The sequence below is a fragment of the Helianthus annuus genome, chromosome 14 (assembly GCF_002127325.2).
Source record: "Helianthus annuus cultivar XRQ/B chromosome 14, HanXRQr2.0-SUNRISE, whole genome shotgun sequence".
Classification (NCBI taxonomy): Eukaryota; Viridiplantae; Streptophyta; class Magnoliopsida; order Asterales; family Asteraceae; genus Helianthus; species Helianthus annuus.
This window is the reverse complement of record NC_035446.2, coordinates 112131313-112155154: the sequence shown is the minus strand read 5'-3', so window position 1 is coordinate 112155154 and position 23842 is coordinate 112131313. Positions and strand designations below refer to the sequence as shown.

Sequence of the window (23842 nt, the reverse complement as noted above, 5' to 3'; positions counted from 1 at the left end):
GAGTCCACACCAACGAGGATATTCCGGCGATCTTATACTCGTCGGAATAAGCTCTTCATTCTCCGACACGGTTACCTATTCTCACGCCGGAGCTTGGTCACGGATTCCCCCTCCGGGGTCCTCCGTGGCGAGGCTAACAGTGTTCTTTTTTGTAGGAAGACGAGATTAATCCATTGCAACGTTGACGAGCCTCTTTGACTTTCCACCGGAATTCAGGGATTCAACACTACGCAAAAGAAAAATACTTACGAAAAGGGCCCTATTTTAAAATCTGCGCTAGCTTGAGCCGGCCATATAAAAGCATGTTTTCTTTTCATATCATTAAGTCGCGGTATTAAACATGCGAAAACAGATATTATGCTCCATATTGGCCAACATGAGGGTTTTAAATACAAAATGAAAAACATGCAAGCATGAAAAAAAATTACACAGACCAACATTTTACACACAATACCTGCAAATAAAAAGAATCTTTACTGTATCTTGTCATAAGTTTTCTTCTGTAACTAAAGAAACTGGAAACCCCCAAACTCGACCTCCATGGAGACTAAAATGTCGACTGTTTGGGAGACTAACGCTTTCTTCACCGCACTTTTGAGAACGTCCATGCCATTGTTTTATATAGTCTCTATGTGATTATCCCCGAATCCATGCTTGCGGTTCTTAACAGCCTACGAAACTCGGACAAACTAATCTTACCATCTTTGTCTATATCAGCTTCTTCCAGAAGTGGTTCTATAGAACCCTTCAAGCCCGTATGCTGTAAATTTTTGAAGAAAAAAAAAGTAAATTAGTTTATGAAAAGACTAGTCTTTTTTACCTCAAAAGTCAAACTCAAAGTTTTGCATTTGCCTTTTAGAAGTTGTACCGGTGCTCATACGTGTAAATAGGGGTGCTAAACGGGTCGTGTTTGCGGGTTGATGGGTTCAACCCGACCCGAGCCCGAAAATTTTAGACGAACCCGAACTCGAAAATCGTGTCATACATATGAACCCGAACACGACCCGTTCAACCCGAATTCTGTTAGTTTTTTATTTTTTTCAGCAAATTAATATATTAAAATTTACTAAAAAACAAAAATGTATATAATACAATTACATTTAAATTATAAAATCTTATGTCAATTTCTCTATCTAAGTTATAATTATGACATAAAATAACCACTCAGTCTAATTTATGACATAAAAGATATTGAAAAAAAAAATAATATAATATAAATGGGTCTACCCATACCCGACCCATTTAGCTAAACGGATTCGCGGGGTTCAACCTGAAACTGATCCGAACCCGTTTGGAGTAAACCCAAACCCGCGGATTTGTGTTAGGTTCGTGTCGTGTTTTTTGGGTCGTGTCAGAAATTCACACCCCTACGTGTAAACGAAAAGCGAAAAGCAATGGCTTACCATTCTAAGCTCTTCTGGAGTTATATATCCATCCCCGTCAACATCAAATTTCTCAAAAGCCGACTGTGATAAATGTAGCCATTTTTCGGAGTCTTGATCTTCCAACTGATGAACATGAAGAGTAGCTGCAACAAATTCCATGAAGTCAACAAACCCGTCTTTGTTACTATCCATCTGCATCACAAAAATATAGGTTATAAGAAAGGGTCAAAATAGTAACTTCATCGTGCCTTAGATAATCGGTTTTGTTACAATAGGCTTACTGCTTTTAGTATCTCTAAAACACGCGATTCTTTCATCTTCCAAGGAAGATCTTTAGCAAGCGCCTGCCACAAATAAAAAGAGATTTATTTTAAAAAAGATATAAATTGCAATCATTATGTTTTGTTTGACTTTTGGACTGGTCAAACATACCTCTTTCATTTCCTCAAGGCTAATAGCGCCATTTTTATCGACGTCAATTGCATAAAACTGATCTTTGAGATCCGATAGTTCCTCTTCATTGAGTGTGCTAGCCAAAGCCTGTGCGGTAATATGAGTCTTAGATAATATTATTTGTGATTACTTTAATAATATGAGTGAAATACTTACCCGTAGAGCAAATTGTTTTAGGCGACTGTATTTCACAAATTCACGCATGTTGGATAGAACGGAAATGTCAAGGGGAATTTCAGAAGCATTTCCACCTTCTCGAACCCACGGGTGCGCTATACAAGGCATACTCAAACGTTAGACCAGAAAATGGTTACGAAAAACAAACTGAAAGTATAAAAATCGATATCAAAGAGGTGGTTAGAAATAAATAAAGAGTAAATTACGAAAAACAAACTGAAACAATCATTGTGTGTTTTGAAAGTGATGATGTGATATTGGAAAACTATAAATAAATAAAGAGTAAATTACAAAAATCGTCCTTTATGTATGTCACTTATTGCAAACTGTGTCCTTTGTCTTCAATAATTACAGAAAACGTACTCGATGTTTGCAAACCCTTACAAGTTATGTCCTTTAGCCCTAACTCAGTTAATTTCTGTGGTTAAATCTAACCAAATGGACCCCACATGAGGGTATTTTTGTGGTTAAATCTGACCAAATGGACCCCGTCACCCACATGACAATAAAATGACCAAAATACCCGCATGTGGGGTCCATTTGGTCAGATTTAACCACAAAAAATTAACTGAGTTAGGGCTAAAGGACATAACTTGCAAGGGTTTGCAAACATCGAGTACGTTTTCTGTAACTATTGAAAACAAAGGACACAGTTTGCAATAAGTAACATACATAAAAGACGATTTTTGTAATTTACTCATAAATAAATAAGTAATTTGAAGATGAGTTGTAATAAACACGAATGTGGAATGGAATATACTGTTTGGAAATCATTTTACAATAAAATAATTAGTTTTGATGGAAGTTGAAATGAAACTGATTATCTGACCCGAAAATAATTAGATACGCAGAGATACCTTTTCGAAACCGGACATCCAACATAAAACACATCACAAATAAAAAGAAAATATTGAAGAGACGTTCTTCTCGTGACTCAAAACCGACAATTTTAGGATAACTAAACATGAACAAGAAAAAGGAAACATACACAGGGCTTGAGCAGCAGTAAGTCTTGTACGAGGATCTTTCACAAGCAATTTCTTTACAAAATCTTTGGCACTCGGGCTAATGTTTGACCATGGTTTGCGTCGAAAATCTGGTTTGTTTCTTAACACCTGTAAATTCATAACAATATTGTAAAAACTAATATCTCATCAATATACATTTTAGGAAAAACAATTTACCTCTTTAAAAATGCCATTTTCAGACTTATCCCAAAAAGGGCGACGACCACATAGTAGAATGTATGTGATAACGCCTATGCTCCAAACATCGGATTCGGGCCCTGATTTACGTTTCAATACTTCAGGAGCAACATAGTATGCACTACCAACCATATCAGTAAACTTCTTTCCTACAAATGATACAAAAGATTTTTGTATGAAAATACATCCATATGACTAATTAAATATATATTATAAATCAAATTATACATTTACACTAACCTGGTCTTATAAAGTCTGATAGACCAAAATCTACAGCCTTTAATTGTGAATCGTCTTCACGTGACTTGAAAAGAAAATTCTGTAAAATTAAAAAAAAAAAAAAAAGACAAGGTTAGCATCATCCTAGGAACACTGTATTAATGTATGACAGCCTGTATTATGTGTTCTCGTACCTCCGGTTTCATGTCACGGTGTACCAAACCACGTAAATGGCATTCTGCGGCAACTTTAAGCATTTGACGCACAATAATCGCTGCATCTTTCTCTGAGTAACAGCTATCTTTCCTGAATAATATAAAACTAATGATTAGCCGTAGAACGATACTTGCAAAATGAGATGAGTTTGACTTTTGTGGACACAAGGAATAGCATTTGACTTGAAGATTTATAGGAACATATAACGCGTTCGTCTTGAAATCCAAATCAGTTTGAATTAAAAACTAACTGGTTTGACTACAAAAGTCAACATTTGTCTATAAGATGGGAGTTCTTACTTAGCTAGAATCCGGTCTAACAGCTCACCACCCTCACATAACCTGAAAAATGTAACAATAAAGTCAAGTTCTTGATAACTGAATCAAGCACTGAAAAAAAGTCAACTGTGTTATTCAACATACTCCATAACTATATACACATAGGAGCTATCTTCATAGGCATTGTAAAACTGAACCACATTTTCGTGACCACTTAAAGCTTGCAATATCTTTACTTCTCTTTTAACGTCTTCCACAGAAGCCGGATGTGTCATCTGTTAAAAACAGCAAAAAAAAAAAAAAAAAAAAAAAAAAAAAAAAAAAAACCTTAAGATCATTAGGTTCATACTTCATTACTTGCCAACTAAAAATATCTGTTGGTGACAATAAATATTAGTTCAAAAAAGGAAAAATTACAAGTTTTGTCCTTTTATCTTTATACCACTTTTCAGGCGGTGTCATTTTTAACGAATGTTGACAGGCGGTGTCCTTTACTAGGTATTTTGTTGCAAGTTTAGTCCTTTACACCCAACCCAGTTAAAAAACCCTGTTAATTGTTGGGTGTAAAGGACTAAACTTGCAACAACATACCTAGGTAAAGGACTAAACTTGCAACAAAATACCTAGTAAAGGACACCGCCTGTCAACAATTAAGAGGGTTTTTTAACTGGGTTGGGTGTAAAGGACTAAACTTGCAACAAAATACCAAGTAAAGGACACCGCCTGTCAACATTCGTTAAAAAAGACACCGCCTGAAAAGTGGTATAAAGATAAAAGGACAAAACTTATAATTTTTCCTTCAAAAAATATGAGGATCTTGTGCAGCCTGCAGCCATGACTATGGTGATATGTTTGCAGTTCTTTGTCAAAAAATGACATCAAACCTAAATATCAAAGAAAAAATATGATTCAAGCAATTGGTCAACTCAACTGTTACATCTTGAAACATGTGAATTAGAATAGTAATAATATATCTAATCTGTATCATTAATTCATTCATACATGATCTATTTGAGCTTCAAATGTTCTAAAACTATAGTACAATAAGAATCAAGAAATTAACCAAAACCCTAAAATAGAAATCAGTCAAATCACATCTGGGTCACACTCTAGATATTACTGAAAGTACCAAATTATAATGACAAATTGACAACAAAAGAAAAAAAAAGGCTACCTTATTTTTGTCAATTTTCTTGACAGCCACACGATCTCCATTACCTTTATCAACAGCAACATATGTATACCCAAATTGACCATGTCCCAACAATTTCCCAATAGTATAACTCTCATCAAAATCTTTAAGATACCCAAAATCTCTTCTTTTCCCACAAGAATTCACCCCTTTTCTTGAACAAAACTTTTCTTTCCTCTTATTCTTATTATTATTGTTCACCTGTTTCTCATCAATGTGGATCTTCTCCTTTAATTCATCAGGCTTTCCATTGTTGCTGTTAGAGCCACTGATCTTGATGGTTGAAAAGCAAGCACCCATATCATGTAAGTTGATCAAACTGAATCAAGACTGATTTTTTTTTTAAGAGGGTTTTGTGGGAAATGATAATAAACATGTTCCAGCATGTGGGTTTATTAAATAGGCATTAGGTGGAGAAGATATGTGAGAAAAGGTAAATAAATAAAAAATCAAGAAAACGTGAGGTAAAGAAGGGGGGAGGGTAGACTAGATGATCATGGTGATGGACGGTGTGATGGTCAGAATGCTTATTTTTTATGGGGAAGAAGAGGCTGAGGACCCCATTTGATTGGTCCATAGTTTGTTAAATTTACCTTTTTGTATTTGACTAGATTAATGCACCGTACGTGTTGCGGGGTGTTAAACCGAATATTTCTTAGTTTAATAATATGTACGTCTTTATTTCGGTTAGTTATACATGCTATTTATAACACGATCTCAAAAAAATACATCGAGCCAACCAATTAAACAAAAAACTACCATAGTTATGATAAAAAAAATTAAAAAAAAAAAGATGGCAAGCATGTAATTTAGAGTTGGGGGCAAAACAATAATTTATCAGGACCAATTAGCGAGTACTAGACAGCTGTTTGGCACGAACAAAAACTAAATTGAGTCAACCAAGTAAAATAAAACACTACCATAGTTTTGCTCAAAAAAAAATTAATGGCAAGATTGCAATTTTTAGCTGGAATAAATCGTAATTTAAAAATGGAGGTGAAATAACATTTTGAACTGATGGCAAAACCATTTTTTTATTTAAAATTGGGGGCAAATCGTATTTTTTTAACTGAGGGCAACATCGTAATTTTTAGCTAGGGCAAAACCAAAATTTTATTTTGAACTGGGGTGAAATCGTAATTTTATACTGGGAACCAAATAATAATTTGGCAGGACTCTAGCTGGGGGCAAAACCATAATTTTATTTTAAACTGGGGCAAAGTCGTATGTTTTTAACTGAGGGCAAAATCGTAAATTTAGGCGGGGGCCAAAACAAAATTTATATTTTGAACCGGGGGCAAAATCGTAATTATAAACTTGGGATAAAATTGTAATTTGGCTGGACCTATTAATAACTATTATATGCTAAAAAAAAGGTGGCCGCCACTTTTGGCCAACCACCTAACTGAACTATTCACGGGGTAAAATCGTAATTTTTTAACTGATGACAAAATCGTAACTTTTAGCTGGGGGCAAAACCAAAATTTTATTTTGAACAGGGGGCGAACTCGTAATTTTAAACTGGGAACCAAATCAAAATCTGGCAGGACTCTAGCTGGGGCAAAAAGCATAATTTTATTTAGAACTGGGGGGAAATCGTATTTTTTTTACTTGAGGGCGAAGTCGTAAATTTAGGCAGGGGCAAAAGACAAATTTAATTTTTAACCGGGGGTATAATCGTAATTTTAAACGTGGGATAAAATTGTAATTTGACAAAACCTATAAATTACTATTATATTAAAAAAAAAAAAAGTGGCCGCCACTTTTGGCCAACCACCAAACAGAACTATTCCTGCTGTCAACTTGTAAATGTATGTATTGTAAATGTAAATGTAAATGTAAATGTAAGGGTCTGTTTGGTATGAGGTAATGGAATAGACGAAGGAATGGAATGGACGAGGTAATGCAATGGATCATTACCGTCCCATGTCTTGTTTGGTTACCATGTAAATGGAATGAATTATTATTGTGTATTGTTCGGTAGGCAAGAAAAACGGAGTAATAAAATTAGCGGTGAGTGGTGGTGGTGGTCGGTGGTAGTGATTGTGGGTGGTTATAGGTGGCGGTGGTGGGTGTCGGCGGTGGCGATGGGTGGGGATGGTGGCGGCGAGTGGCGGTGCGGTGGTGACGATGAGTGGTGGTGGCGACAAGGTGGCCGTTGGTGGTGGGTGGCAACAAAGGTGGCGGTTGGTGCGGCGGCAGCGGTTGGTGGTGGTGGCGTCGACGATGGTGGTGGGCGACGGCGACGAGTGGCGTTGGCGGTTGGTCGCAGTTGTGGGTGATAACGGTGGCGAGTGTGTGGCGGTGGTGACGGTGGTTGTCGGGGTGAGGTGGTGGCGGGTGGCGGCGATAACGTCAGTGGTGGGTGGTGGTGGGTTGTGGGGAAGGTCGTGGGTTGTGGTGTTGTTGATGAATGGTGCAAGAGGGGATGAAATGGAAAAAAAACATGAGGGGTGGAAGAAATGATTTTGAGGGAATGAAATGCATTTTGGAATGAGTGATTCCATTCCATTGACCAACCAAACACTTTTTTCTTCATTCCCTTGTAATCACTCATTCCATTTCACCTCCCATTCCTGCATACCAAACAGTACCTAAATGTTTGATTGTGTGCATTTTGTTCACACACAAAAGAAAAACTAAATCATTTTTTACAGATTGTCATTCTGTCTTCTAGGTTATGTTACTAGTGACTTGTGGTGGAAATTACCCCAAGATTTTGTGTCCAAATTGTCATTATGAGTTCTAGTGACTTGTGGTGGAAATTACCCCAAGATTTTTGTGTCCAATAAATGATTGTTTTTATACATTAAAAAAATTATGAAGTGCATCATCCTTTTTAGTTTTATATTGTTTTATATAGTTTAATGTATATCGTGTAATTATTGAATGTATTGTTGTAATTGAGTCGAGTGAGCACGAGCTTGTCTAATTTTGAGTTTGACTTATTTAGCTTAGCAGAGTTTGAGCTTGACTTGTTTAATTTAACAAACCCGTTTTGATTCTGGCCCATAACCAATCGGTCAATTCAATAACGATCAAAATAGGTATAATCGGTGTCACCGTCACATATTTGGGAAGTAAAAAAGCTCGACTCAGTATCATTTATTAATTATTTAATTATTTGTTTATATACTTATATAACTATATTTATTATTATAACTTTACATATATAACATTGCTTTTTGTTTATTTTTAACATATTTACATATATACATGTGTATTACGTGAATTGAACAAAGTAAATATTAAATAATTTAAAATAAATATTTAGGAATTATAAAACAATATATCGAAATTACATATAAATAAATGTATAATTCACTTTATTAAATAAGAGGGTTGTCAGTGCTACCGAAGATACTCTCTTATTAAGGTGGATAGATAGATAGATAGATAGATGTTGTTTTTGTTGTTTCTGATTTTCATTGTATTAAATAAATTTGTTATATTTATATAAACAATAGAATTATTTAGTCTTACAAGGCTCATGAAGCTCGATATATAAAGCTCAGACTCATTTACTAACCGGATTCCAGATTATACTCGAGTTTGTTTACGCCTAATTGTGTTATGAGATATTGAGATTGGTAAAAAAAAAAAACCCTTTACACGTGAGCCACATATATAAAGTCTTCTTGTGTTACACGACATGTTACTCATTTCATTAGACCTGCCAAGGTATGGATTAAACATGGCTCTACTCATACATATCATGTTATACAACCCATGATTAATTTATCACGTTTTAGGAATTATCTATAAGGTATTAGTGGTGTTGATCAGTTCTGTCTAGATATAATGGAAAACATGAAAACATACCTGATTGCATCAGTACAGGCCAGCAGGGAATCCAGATGAAGACGCAGCAATAGTGTTTGACATGATTGTCAGCTTGATCTGGTTCCTCCTTAGGGTGCAATCTAATGATGGTGATGATGAAAAAACCGATAAAGGGTAATCGGTTGAGGAGAGGAGGCGATTTGATGTTATGAGAGTAATTAAGTTATGTGTCTAACCCTAGAACCTCTACATAAGTCTCCTTATATATGCACCTAAGAGGAAACTCTAATTAGTTAATAAGGGTAATAAGGCCCATCAACAATTACCAACTAATTATTTAATAGGTTGTTATATATTTTGATCTATATATGTAAATGATTATAATGGCTAATAGATTAAATATAAAATAATAGCAGAGAAATACAGCCGTTGAATCATTATGCGACTCATGACCCCCATTAGTCATACTATAGCCTTAATTTAAAACCTAATCGTTATGATCAAAATACGCATAAGCCATTTGTTTGATTTGTAACTTTATTTATCTATATGCCATTATGCCGGCTTGACATATTCTTAGAGACATACAAAATCAAACTGATGAGGAAAATTAACTAATAGTTAGTCATTCATAGTACGATATGCGGTTGCACACGGCCATCAATTAATACCCGTCTATGAGCTCTCTTAATAAGACTTATGGGTAATATATATATATATATTTATATATATACACACATATTTAAAAATATAAAAGAAATTATATCCGGTATACAATCGGATAAACGGGTACACTGTACACTTTATCAGGTAATCGGGTCTGGTAAACATGTATATCACCAAATCCCAAACCCGCGAAAACATAAAAACCCGTCCCAAACCCTGTTAGCCGACCCCAAACCCGTCCCAAATGTGTCAGATTTCGGGTTTACCCATCAGGTTCGGGTTCGATTGCCATCCCTAATGAGGTTAGCTGCATTTGTAACAATAGGTTTTGTTGTTTGGATATATAGTATACATGTTTATTAAGCCATGAAACCTTTATGGTTCTTCAAAAGCCAGTTTTGGATATCAGTGCAATTGCTAGTAATTTGTCCAAAGAATTATCTTGTTTTGCCTTTTGGGTAGAGGTGGCCAAATGGTTGGGTCGCTTGGGCTGAGCAATGGGTCGAATCGGTCAAGTTTTAAGTTCAGGTCATAACGGGGGTAGGCCAACCTACGTATGGCTTTCAAGAAAAGCATTGTAAGTGGTTTTTATAAAATTGAGTACACTTCCTATGGCTTTCAGTTTGTTTGACCTGTTTGACCCATTTGACCTGTTTTCTTTTTAGTTAAGCCCTTTAGTCTTTAGCTTAATCCATTTGACATGTCAGATGTAAGACATGTATGGTTTGACTTGAAATCCGGGCCGCCCATTTTGCCGATTCTACTTGTTTTTCTTCCATCGTGGCTTTTTAAAGTGTTCCTGTATGTTGGTTTAAATCTGTAACGGTCCTCAGCCCCCTGGAGCTGGTGCTGACTGAAGCTGAAAAAGATTATGCAGTAAATGCTATGAAGCACATATTCGACAAACATGTCGTGAAATACGGTACTGGATAAGTAATCTCATCTAAGAGAAATCTTCTTTTCTAGTACTTCTTTATATATTAAAATAATTTAAAAAATCTCTCACTTTAATCATGGATGCTTGTTTAAGTCATTGTGGTTATAGATGCTTCTGAAGCGGAATAATTTGCTGAGGTGGCCACGAAGCCACTGAAAGCCCTTTCATATGATACATCTGGTCGAAGTTTATGGCATTTGAATATCCATAAGGGGTCCCAGCTTAGCTGCTGGTGGATTTTTTAACGTGTTGAAGGTTGTTATCGTCAAAGAGGTAATAACTTCTCATCTTATGTTGTTAAAAAGTACGAGTTCCCAACTTGACTCATTTACTTTTGAATCAGTCAATTTGGGTTACATATGTCAAAAGGTCTAAAGTGTTTTTTAGTATGTAAAATATTCTAAATCGTTTTATTAAACAGATTAGGGTATTACAGAGATAGTGTGAGGTTCATTGGGGAACACTAAAAAAGTGGGGAATAGTGGGGAACTGACTCAAACGAACTCCGATTGGACTCATTCCAGCGGCGTTGGAACCGGCTCGTCGAACCCTAACTAGGATCTCTTAACCCTAAACCCTAAATCATAACCCCTAAACCCTAAATATATTAGGGTTTGGCTTTTAGGGTTTAGCTTTAGGGTTTAGATCTAGGGTTTAGCTTTAGGGTTTAGCTTTAGGTTTAGCCTTTAGGGTTTAGCTTTTAGGGTTTAGGGTTAAGAGATCTTAGTTAGGGTTCGACGAGACGGTTCCAACGCCGCTGGAATGAGTCCAATCGGAGTTCGTTTGAGCCGGTTCCCCGCTGTTCCCCACTTTTTTAGTGTTCCCCAATGAACCTTCCCCTACAGAGATAACATAATGGTATTGAACTTATGTATATAACAATTCAACCTATTCTGAACTGTAAAATATCTTTTTTACCTGAATGTTGTTACCTGACTTGCCTGACGTGCCAATTTTCCTCCTCTATTAAAATCATTTCATGACTTTCACCTGACTTGGACTTTATTTTTACATGAGAATTACAAATATGAAACCCCATATTTTTTTTAACAAAAATTTTCTATTTTTGCGTTCTGGAGCTCCTAAACTTATAAAAAGTGATCAAATGTGCCCATTTCGCATGATTAGGTCCTCAAACTTGTATGAAAAACAAGATGCAGAAAATATCTTCATTCTTTTTTTTATTGCGGTGGCCGAATGGATGGGTTGAGTAATGGGTCAAAATGGTCAAATTTTAAGTGCAGGCCAAAACGGGTTGGGCCAACCTAGAATCACTCTTTTTTTTTTCAATTCATCATCTTTAAAGTAAATTAGTTAGATACTTAGATCTTCTTTAATATAAGAATTTTAAGAAAAAGGGCTTGTAGCCTAGCTGTACCAAGCCCTGTGATTCTTTTTTTTTTTTTTTAATTTAGGCGTAGGTTTAGAGGGTGCGTGAGTTAGCCGTTCAAAAATAATAATAAAAGCATTTTAGAAGGTCTTTAAGAATTTGAGTACAACACGTATAGCATCCAATCTGTTCGACCCATTTGATCTTTTCTTTATCTTGGTTAAACCATATGACCAGCTAGATGTAAGACATATATGGGTTAAAACTGCCACCTCTTCGTTGATGTGTAGCTTCGTGGTAGCCTGGTAGGGTTACGCTGTATTTCAATACACTTGGAGGAGATGGTCAAATTGTAAATGCCTTAATTGATGCTCATAGTTTTTGATTTTTATTAATGATAGCCTGCCACAGTTATGCGTTCATGGATTGATGCCCATAGGCTCTTCTGAAGCCAGTTTTGGCTATCACACACTGTACTTACTAGACGTTTTGATAGGAACTGGAAAATCAAAGGCTGATTTTATTAGAAAAAACTACTAAGATTGTTGGTCCGATTCGAGAGGGGCTAATTTCCAATACAAGAACATTGATAATTAAAACTGACAAGACATTGAAAAGTAGAATAGGAATTGGAATATTTAAATAAGAAATATAGCAATTACTAATCCTAAATTTCAGCCCCCACATTCTGCTTGGTCTGTAATTGGGTTAAGGGTCCAGCTGGGCTTATTGACTCCTGTTGGAATCGTATCACTTCTATTCTCAGAAATTATCTTTTTTTGCCTTTTTATAGAGGTGGCATAATGGGTGGGTCGGGGTGGGTTGTGTATTGGGCCAACCTACAATCACTCTTTATATCCTTTTATTCAGATATTAAAGTTATTAATGTGCATATTAAAGTTGTTAATGTGCAAAATATGACTCAACATAAAGTTTAATACTACAAAAACAGTCTAGATCTTTTGTTAATAAAGACATTATAAGAGGTCTAAATGAGTTTTGAGTACACTGTATGGTTTTTTGATCTATTCGACACATTTTTTTTGGGTTAAACCATTTATCTTAAACTATTGGTCCTGTTATATGTAAGACACATATGCGTTGAAATTGTCACCTCACCTTTATATGTGTAGGCTCGTGATAGGGCTTAAATGTATTTAAATACACTTGTAGAATGGTTTAGTTGTTGAAACTGATAAAGATGTAAAGCACTTTCCTTTTGGGTCACTAGACATCCCCCCCCCCCCCTGGTCAACCGAGAGACCAGCGTGAAGAATTATATAAGTAGCTTCTCATAGTTTATTGATTTTGCTAATGATATTGTCTGCCACAGTTATGCGTTTTTATTATTCGATGTATACGAGAAGCTACTATATTCTATTTCAAAATTTCCACCTGTCTATATAGAGGTGGAAATTTTGACATTTTAATAATGAATCGGTTGATATGGGGGCTCGGGGTTTATATTTTATCTTGAACAGAAAAAATAGCTTATAATGAAACAGGTCCAATGGATTGCATTCTTAATGGAAGTTCTTTCTGTTATTTTCAACTTTTTTTTTTGGTAATGAGAATTTTTAGATGTAATTTACGTGTATTTTTGTTCGAAACTTCTGTGAATCTCTTTGATTTTACGTTTTCTGGCTAGCTGCATGGTTTAATGTTCAAACTGAGGCTTACAAGACTGAACCCACATTCGAGAAATTGTAATCCTGTTATTAAAGCACCTAAAAGCCCATTTCAGTTTGTCTTTGTACTTTGAGGCTTGTACTTTGCGCTTGACTGGGTGATGAAGGTTGTTATTGTAGCGTGGATTGCTTTCTTGATGAAGTTCTTTCTGTTGATATTCTGTTTTTAATGAATGGTACTACGTTATTTTCATAAGTTTTATTTCTTGGTAATGAGATTCTTTCATATAGTTTAATAATAGCTTTGTGGATTGACAATTTTATATGGTATATTATAAGATTGAACTCACATTTGAGAAATAGGAATGCTGTTACTAGAGCTACCTATATAATATCGGCTAAGACAATAAACCCATTTCAACCATTTTTGATGATTTTAACTATGTTATTTTCATAACTTTTATTTCTTGGTAATGAGATTTTTTTTGATATATTGTAATAGATTTGTGGTTTGACAGTTTTTATAATATTTTACAAAAGTGAACTTACACCTGAGAACTAGGCTATGAATAGCAAATCAAGATGGAACGCTTCTTACTCAAATTAAGAGGTAAGGTACTAAATGTTCAAAAGTGCCATTAAACTTATGATCAGATTCTACATTTTCTTTGTAGAATCGCAATGTTCTGCTATATAGTACTAAGTGTCATTAAACTTATGATCAGATACTTCATTTTCTTGGTGCGAAGGGACCAAAGACCTTAGGTCCTAGCATATACATAAGGCATATATAATTGTGTCATTTTTGATCATGGAGTGGTCTAGGCGAGTGTTGTAAGCACATTGTGCTAAGTTGGTGTGATGGTTGGTTCTTTGAAGGTGACTTAGCTTACATTTTTTTTTCTTATGTCAACATTACTCATAAGGGTGGGTTTTCTATTTTTGGCTACTAAGGTGGACTTGAATATATATATATTTGGCTGCAGCCCCGTATATTTGGTGTTTTGAGGAGTTGCGTGTATGATGATGAGGTTAGTTGCATTCGTAAATCGTAACTATAGGTTTTGTTATTTGTATATGGTAACATGTTTTTTATTTCAAGCTATGAAACCTTTATAGCTTCTTTTAAAGCCAGTTTTGGATATCATACACTGTAATTACTACTTATTTTTCCAAAGTAATCCATTTTATATTATTTGTATATTTGCCATTATGGGAACCGACTAAAGAACCATGATATCAGTTCTGTTTCCTATGCAGTTAATGCGGTAAAAAATCGGATATCGGTATCGGTGATATATATCATGATATTAACTGCATAGTCTGTATCTAAGGAAGTCAAGTATGAGCCACTTGCAGAGAAAAACTCTGCTGGTAAAAAGTCCACTGCTCTTGTGGCGGAGCCCACGTCACATTTGATGCATATGATAAGCTACTACATTCTATCTTAGAGTTTTCTTCATTTGGAAATAATTTTATAAAGTACCAACTTTTGACCTGTTTTTAAAGATGTCAATTTTGACTATTCGAACATGAATTGGTCAATGGGGGACTCGGGGTTTATTTTATATCTCTAGCGGAAAAACAGCTTTTATATTGGAACGGGTTAAATGGGATGAATGGGTTGAAAAAAATACCCAATGTGTATTTTAATGTATAAACCCTCCTAACTCATTCTATTCTAGTAAAGTGATTTATGAAGAAATAAATAACACTATATTGTAATCATACTTAAGACACTAATTATTCATAAAAAAGTGTTTCAAGCCAACCCAATCCGACCTGTTTGGCTCGGTATTCGGGCCTTCCACATCTACATGTTCGTTATTCCATTGTGGCTTTTTATTGTATTCATGTATGTTAGTTCAAATCTGTAACAATCCAAAGCCCTCGTGGAGCTAACTGAAGCTGAAACATAATATGCAGTAAATGCTATGAAGCTGCTTTTTTCTGGTAGATTATATATTAAAACAAATTAAAAAATCTCCCACCTTAATCATGGACGCTTGTTTACGTCATTGTTGTTGTAGATGCTTCTGAAGCGGAACAAAGTCATCGAATGCCCTTCCATATGATACATCCGGTCAAACCATTTGGCATTTGAGAAACCATAAGGGGCCCCACCTCAGCTGTTGGCAGATTTTCTAACGCCTTGAAGTTTATCGTCGAAGAGGTAATAATTCACATCTCATGTTATTATAGAGTACTAGAGTCGGCAAATTTGACCCATTAACTATTAGATCGGTTGATTTGGGTTACATTTGCCAAATGGTCCAATTGGTATTTTTAGTATGTAAAATGTTCTAAAACGTTTTTATTAAACAGATTAGGGTATTAATTGAGATAATATAAATGCTGTAATCGTATCGGACAAAGTAGTTCATTTCAATCTAATTACCTAGTTTGTCCGATGTGTCAAATTTCCAACTCCTACATGACAATATAAGTCCCTAGACTTCATTTTTACATGACTATTTACAACTAAAAAATATCTGGACTTTATTTTTAACAATTCTTGTTTTTGCGTACTTATAAAAAGATTATTAAATATGATCCTTCTGCGTGTATAGGTCCCTAAACTCATATGAAAAACAAAATGCAATCATCAGCCCCAAACTGGTAAGTGTGTATAGGTCCCTAAACTCATATGAAAAACAAAATGTAATTATCAGCCAAACTGGTAAGTGAACATGTTAGGAGTTATCTTTTTGTATCTTTTTAATAGAGGCAGCCAAATGGATGGGTTGGGTAATGGGTCAAAACGGTCAAATTGTTTGATCTATTCAACCTATTGGGTCAAGTTATTCTACAAAGGCTCTATATATAGAGTGACAAGTGTCCAATAACCTAAAATTAAACCCACTACATCACCACCCAAAACCTAAACACCCCCCCCCCAACCCCATCCCACCCAAAAACCTAACCTCCCCCCCCTCGGCAAAAAAAAAAAAAAAGGTTTACCTCACCAAAAAAACCCCAAAAAACCTAACCCCCCACCCCCCAAAAACCTAAAAAAACCTAACACCCCCCCCCCCCCCCCAAAAAAAAAAAACAAAAAAAACAACCTAAAAAAATTGTTGGGAACTGAAAACTTCGAATAGATGAAAACACAAAGAAAGAGATAGTTGGCCCGATTCGAGATGGGCAATCTCCGGTTACAAGGTGTAGAAACCCTAATTTAGATAAATAACTTCGACATCTCCAAACTAAAATAGAACATCAAATATATAATGCTAAACAGAACTACTCGTAGGTTTTTCCCCCACGTCTCCACTCTTTAACTTCCAGGATTATGCCCACGTTCTGATTGTGCGGCCTTTTCCCCACCACTCATCCTGGAGTGGGCTTGACCTGGCCCAGTTCGACCCAGCAGTGGCAGTGGGCTTGTATTAAAAACCTAACACCCCCCCCCCCCAAAAAAAAAAAAAAAAAACCTAAAAAAAACTAAACACCCACCCCCTCCCAAAAACCTAAACCCCCACCCCCATCACCCACTCAAAAAAAAAATTGGGGTTTAGGTTTTTGGGTGGTGGTTGTTTAAGGTTTTTTTTTTTTTTTTTTTTTTTTTTTTTTTTTTTTTGTAATGGGTTTTTTTAGAAGTCTTTGTACCTTTCTTACAATTAGGATCCTTTGTATTTGATCCTAATCCTCAACCTATTTTCTTTTTTATTAAACCATTTATCTTATACTATTTGCCTTGTTAGATATAAGGGTGTAGGGAGTGGTTAAACACTTTGAGTGGCAAACCAAAAAACCGACCAATCAGAGTGCGCCATGTCAATCAGTCAAAAGTGTTTAAACTTTGGTGAAAAATATTGGCAATGGTTTAGACACTTGGTGAAGTGGTAAACTATTTTTTAAAAAAAAAGGAAAAAGGTGTGATTGGTTGAAATTGGAATGGACCCCACCCCTCTCTCTCCTTCTTCCCTTCCCCGAATCAGTGTTGCATCACCGATTTCACCTCCATTTCGTCAAACATGCATGCGGCAAATGGGTTGGCATTGGTTTGCCACCCATTGCCGATCGGTGACTTGAGTTTGCCGACTCCCACACCGTAAGCCCTAAGACACATATGGGTTGAAATTGCCACCTCACCATTTTATGTGTAGGTTCGTGATAGCATTACTGATCAACCTAGAGATGATATTGTGTGCCAGAGTTATGCATTTTTATTATTTGATGCTCTATTCCAAAGGTTTTTTTTATTACTTTTTTTTTTATTTTTTATATAATCTGGGCAGTGTTTATACATAGGTGGCAATTTGGACCATTTAATAACAAATTGATTGATGGGGGACTGGGGTTTATATTTTATCTCGAACGAAAAAAATAGCTTATAATGAAAAAAATGTTTTGGCTTTGTGTGCAAAAAATGTTTTAGCCCGTTCCCCGAGCTGCTCATTTTGCCTCTTATACATGCTTTCGTTTGTCATGGCTGATTTTCATGTTCTTGTATGTGGCTCAAACTTTTTACTTGTTTTTAGAGGTGGCAATTTCGACCCTTCAAAAATGATATGATCGATGGGGGGATTCAGGGAAATATTTTAGCTTTAGTGGAAAAAAAGCTTATCAAATGGGATGAACGGGTTGAAAAACGTCCAATGTGTGTTATAATGTATAAACCCGCTACAGTCATTCTATTCAAGTAAATAGATTCTCTTTAAGATAATACGATATTTGTAATCATAATTAGGCACTATCGATTCATAAAAAAAAAAGTATTTTAGGCCAACCCAATCCGACCTGTTTTGACTCGATTTCTGAGCCGCCCATTTTGCCACTTCAACTTGTTATTCTTCATCATAGCTTTTTGTAGTGATCCTATATGTTGGTTCAAACCTATAACAGTCCTCAGCCCCCTGGAGCTAACGGAAACTGAAACAGATTATGCAATAATTCTATGACACACATATTCGACAAACTTGTCTCGAAATACAGTACTGGGGCAATTACTGACTTACTGGATATGTAAGTTTATCTTAGAGAAAACCGCTTTTCTGGTAGTTTATGTATTAAAATAAGTAAAAAAATTCTCACCTTCATCATGGATGCTTGTTTAGGTCATATAGTTGTTATAGATGCTTTTGAAGCGGAAGAATTTGCTGAGGTGGCAACGAAGCCACTGAAAGCCCTTCCATATGACACACCTGGTTGAAGTTTATGGCATTTGAGTACCCCATAAGGGGTAATAACTTCTCATCTCATATTCTCATGTTATAACAAAGTACTATATAGTTGGCAACTTTGACCTATTTACTTTAGAATCTCATGTTATAACAAAGTACCAAGGTTTCTATTTTATTGCGGTTTTGGTCCACCACACTAACTCCATCTAACTTATAGTTAAATCCTGGTCACATGAGATGCATATATGGGTAGGGTATTTTGGAAAAGAGTAAATTACGTTTTTGGCCCCTGTGGTTATATCAGTTTTACTATATTGGCCCAAAATAAGATTTTTTAACAGATTTGCCCCCATGGTCCCTGTAACCATGGTTGTAAAACAAGGTTTCCAAGGCCGAGTACTCCCCGAGTAGTCGCTACAAGGTAGGCTGCCGAGGCGACTTTCTTTGACTCTGCCTAATTACTCGAAATTGGTCAAACGTGGTCAACCTCAGCCAAAATAGTATCTAGTAGGTCAACTCGGGCCGAGTTTATCTTAAAAAATAATAAAACATAATTTCTATGCCTATCATATTAGAGAATTAATATCATTTTCACGTTTTTTGTTCTATATATTAGTAAATTTATGTTATTTGTCATATATATAATTTCCAAAAACTAATTTCTTTATAATTTAACATGTCCGAGTACTCCCCGAGTACTCTCCGCCTAGGCCGAGTACTCTCAACTCCCCGGTCGACCGACTAGGGGGTGCGTAGCGACTTTTGCAACCATGCCTGTAACTAACCGTTTTGGCCCCTAAATCTAACCAAACCCTAACTCAGGTTAATTTATTGGCCACATGTTTATCACATGATGTCTAATTTGGTAATTTTACCTCCCCCTAATATGTCTCTATAAATAAAACCCTACACCCCTATTTTTTCACTTCATCTTCTTCACTAAATCATCTTCTTCTTCGACAGTTCATTCAAACCTCCCATGTTTGTAAAATCACAGATGAGATCGAGCAGAAAAGGAAAGAACTCCGGTTATACCTCAACGCCGAGAAGTCACTGGAGAAGAATGACCGGTGGATATCGACTCCATTCAAACATCCAGCGACGATTGACAGAGCGATAATCGATTCCGATCTCAAAAACAAAGTCAGCGATGATTGGTTCCGATCAGGTCAGGTGTGTGTGGCGCGATGGTTGTTGGATTTGGTGGGTCAGACGGATTTGGGTGTGTATGGTGGTGGTTTAACGAATTTGAATTACTGAATCTGAATCACCCAGATCTGTTAATGTTTGATTCGAATCGGATTTGGTGGGTTTCATTACAAACACTGAATTTAGAATTTGCTAATGTTTGATTCAGTTCTGATTGAAGTTTATTAAAAGCAAAGCAAAACCCATGTCCGAATTGAAGTAAAGAATAAAAGGGTATCTAATTTTTAACTAAAATGAAAGATTATAACGAACCTTTTTATGGTGGATGATGCAGTTGAAGCCGAAAAAGTTGTGAGATTTGAGTGGGATTGTTGAATTGAAGTAAATGAAAGTTTGTGTGTGAAATTGATTTGGGAACTGAGTTAGTGAAATTCAAGAGGAAACGGTGCACATGAGTCTAGTGCTACATGTGGATGAAGATTTCCTCCATAGAAAAAATCAACGTGAGGTCAATGGTGGATTAGGAAACATGGAGAAGATTCTTGATTCTTCTATTTTGAGGACAATACTTTTTATAAAATCTGATTTTGGATATTTTGAAATCTGGGTTTGAAATTGAAATTAGATTTAAAGGGATGAGAAATTACAAAAATGCCCTTGAAAGTGACAAATAATTAACCAGGGTAAGAGGTTGAGTTAGACTCAGGGGCCAAAACGGTTAGTTATAGGGACCATGGGGGCAAATCTGTGACGATCCAATGGAAAACCGAAAACTCTCAAATGCCGAGTTCCAACAGCAAACACACGAGCGCTTCTCGCAACATGAAGCCATGCTTGAGAAGATCCTGACCGAAATCCAAAGCATCACCGCAACCATGCAAGCACAACGTGAACAAGGCTCATCCGGTGGTGAAAAGCTCGTTCCGCACCACTCAAAACCCTATCTTTTCCACGTTTCAGTGGCGAGGATCCTGCTGGTTGGTTGTATCAGGCCGAACAGTATTTCTCGTTTCAAAAGGTGGAAGATGCGGACAAAGTCAACCTCGCTTCGTTTCATCTTGAGGGCATCGCCCTACAATGGTACCGGTGGATTGAAAAGTCGGGGGGGCCAATGACTTGGGTCGAGTTTGCTAAGGCTGTCCATGCTCGATTTGGACCGACTGACTACGAGGATCCGGGTGAAGCTCTCTCCTGCCTCAAACAAACTACCACAGTGGTAGCTTACCAAGAGGAGTTCGAACGCCTCTCCCATCGAGTCGACGGCTTACCGGAGCCATTCTTGATTGGTTGTTTTGTGGGCGGGCTCAAGGATGAGATTCGCCTGGAGGTTAAGGTGAAGTCCCCGCGCTCATTGGCTGAAGCCATTGGAATTGCCCGCCTCGTTGAAACCTGGGCCAAACTTCCGATTCCGGCGATGAACCAGGCCAATATAGTAAAACTGATATAACCACAGAGGCTAAAAACGTAATTTACTCTTTGGAAAATAACCTTTAAAAATGAAGAAACCAAGGTATTATTTAAATAACCTGTTGTAGGGATTTATTAAGCGCGGTACGCTAGTTCTTATGGTGTGGTTTGGAGAAGAACTTAAAAGATGATAATTAGTTTATTATTGTAATTAAAGTTTAGTGTATCTACTGTTTTTAAATTTCGAAATTTATACGTTTGAATTGTAGTAGGTTTGTACCCTAGTGTAAGTATATAAATATTGGTAGGATATATTTTCTTTTTCATGTCAGTTATTTTAATGCACATATACATCTTAAGGCCACTCCATATACATCTTAACATTAGTTATTTTAGTAAAATCATAATTTTTTGTATGCTTATATCTACAAGAAAACCAATAATATCACCCCATCTGAAAATTTTACCTTACATAACTCTTAGAGCAAAGCTTAGACCACATCTTGTGTAGTGGACACTTACCTTGTATTCTCACTGTATGTATTCTCACTGTATCGTTGTTTGCTACAAACAGGATCCAGGCTACCATCTTCTCAAATGATTATTTGACCTATTATAGGGACTTGAATCCTTTGCATGACGAAAGATAAAATAATACCTCACCTTTTTTTAATGGTTATTTTTCAAAATACCCTACACATGCTTCTCATGTGATTAGGGTTTAACTATAAGTTGGATGGAGTTAGTGTGGTGGACCAAAACCGCAATAACAAAGAAACCTCAGCATGAAAATTGCAAAACATTTGGATTTTGTAAAATATAGCAATAACCACTATACCACAAGGACCAAAACCGCAATTTACTCAAAAAAAAAAACTATACTTGTTTTTAACAAAAATTTCTTTTTCTTTTTGCGTGTTGAAGTTCTAAACTTATAAAAAATATCAAATATGCCCCTTTTGCATGATTAGGTCCCTAAACTTGTATGAAAAACAAGATGCAAAGCATTAGCCAAATTGGTAAGTGAACATGTTAGAAAATATCTTTATTTGCCTTTTTGATAGCGGTGGCTGAATGGGTGGATTTGAGTAATGGGTCAAAATGGTCAAATTACGGGCTAGGCCAACCTACACTCGCTCTTTTTGTTCATTTCTTCGATTTTTAAAGTTATATATGTGTACAATATGACTTAACTAAATTAGTTAGATCTTCTATTAATAAAAGTATTTTAAGAAAAAGGGCTTGTAGCCTAGCTTATGTGGTTGAGGGTTCTAGTCCTGTGATATTTTTTTGAAGATTTAGGAGTAGGTTTAGAGGGTGCGTGAGTTAGCCATACAAAAATAATAATAAACGCATTTTAGGAGGTCTGTAAGAATTTGAGTACAATACATATAGCTTCCAACTTGTTTGACCCATTTGATCCATTTTCCTTTTTGTTAAACCATTTGACCTGTTAGATGTAAGACATACATGGGTTCAAACTGCCACCTCACCAGTTTATGTGTAGGTTTGTGGTAGCGCTATATTGTATATTAAATTTTCAATACTCTTGGAGGAGATGGTTTAGTCGTTGAAACTGATAAAGATGAGGTTCTTTAATTGGACATTATCTTTTAAAATACAAACTTTATGCCTATTTATAGAAATGGCAATTTCAACTATTTGATAATGAATTGGTTGATGAGGGACTGGGGTTATATTTAGACCCGGAAAATCAACTCATACATTCAACTTTGGGTTAGGATGGGTATTATTTTTGTAGTAGATGGGTTAAGTTGGGTTAACAAGAATTGTTAAGAGGGTCAAGATGGGTAACTTTAAAAAATAACAAAATAACATCGTGGGTGAGGATGGGTTTCTCTGGGTAAACCCTAAAACCAGCGCATTCTTTTTTCTCATCTCCCACGCCCAAATCACCACCATCCTACAACATCCATTCCACCGTCTCCGATCAACACAAATCCGCCTCTCAACCAACACCGTATTCGGAGCACGCGTAAACCACCATACTCCGGCCATCAACCACCGCTTCTGCTCACGACCATCGTCGCCAGCCCGCCGCCTTCGTTTCAGTCCAACTAATTAACAAATTTAGACTGCATTCGGTCGAGCCTAATTGGTTGTTCAACATCCGATCCCTTATCTCCGTCGCTTGTTGAGAGGTAGGCATCTTAAATTACTGATTTTTTTTTGTAATTTTTAGCACTCGTTAACATTTGCAATTAACGAGAAACAAACTTCTGGTACATTTGCTTAGTTAACGAGAAACAATTAACGAACCAAATGATCAACAATCATTTGATGGTACATTTGTTTAGTTAACGAGAAACAAACTTCTGGTTCGTTCATTTACACTCGTGAACATTCGCAAACACACACATTCACACCCTAACCATATGAGGTTTACACGATTGAAATCTCAATCCTAACAGAATATAATTTCTGTTTTGTCCTCTGATTCTCATATTATTTTTCATAACAAAATAAGTTCTCAAAGCAAACTTATTGACCTCTCATTCTTTTGACCAACTTTTCATTTTAAGCATAAAGAAAAGTTATAAGTGAAGCCTCAGTTAATTAATATATTGTAGTGAAAAGTCATCTTGTATTGAGTTTTAACATTATTTTTTTTAACTTGGTAAAAAGGCCTAGACTTCTTCTATACCAAAAACAAAAGAAAATCTAACCTGT

The 23842-nt window shown here is 36.0% G+C and overlaps 1 protein-coding gene and 1 long non-coding RNA gene across 6 annotated transcripts; one reads left to right on the top strand and one right to left on the bottom strand.

Moving 5' to 3' along the window:
- Nucleotides 1-295: 295 nt before the first annotated feature.
- Nucleotides 296-20234, bottom strand: LOC118486305 (calcium-dependent protein kinase 18-like). 3 transcript variants are annotated; one of them, XM_035982657.1, is made up of 13 exons: nucleotides 20057-20234; nucleotides 5108-5398; nucleotides 4078-4208; nucleotides 3955-3996; nucleotides 3634-3745; nucleotides 3461-3539; nucleotides 3200-3369; nucleotides 3004-3130; nucleotides 1995-2110; nucleotides 1818-1925; nucleotides 1667-1729; nucleotides 1404-1577; nucleotides 296-760 (listed from the first exon to the last, which is right to left on the bottom strand). In XM_035982657.1, the coding sequence occupies exons 3-13, from the start codon at nucleotides 4206-4208 to the stop codon at nucleotides 629-631; spliced, it is 1254 nt and encodes a 417-aa protein (XP_035838550.1). In that variant the 5' UTR covers nucleotides 5108-5398; nucleotides 20057-20234; the 3' UTR covers nucleotides 296-628. The 3 variants fall into 3 exon arrangements, with proteins under 3 accessions (XP_035838550.1, XP_035838549.1, XP_035838548.1); XM_035982656.1 differs by lacking the exon at nucleotides 20057-20234 and adding an exon at nucleotides 8948-9175; XM_035982655.1 differs by lacking the exon at nucleotides 20057-20234 and having other exon boundaries at nucleotides 5108-6874.
- LOC110909000 lies at nucleotides 9577-19989 on the top strand. Of its 3 annotated transcripts, XR_004878364.1 has the most exons (5): nucleotides 9577-10784; nucleotides 15500-15642; nucleotides 16040-16088; nucleotides 18318-18437; nucleotides 18530-19989. It is a non-coding gene; the product is annotated as an uncharacterized LOC110909000 (long non-coding RNA). The 3 variants fall into 3 exon arrangements; XR_002575062.2 differs by having other exon boundaries at nucleotides 18318-19989; XR_004878365.1 differs by lacking the exon at nucleotides 16040-16088 and having other exon boundaries at nucleotides 18318-19989.
- Nucleotides 20235-23842: the final 3608 nt, after the last annotated feature.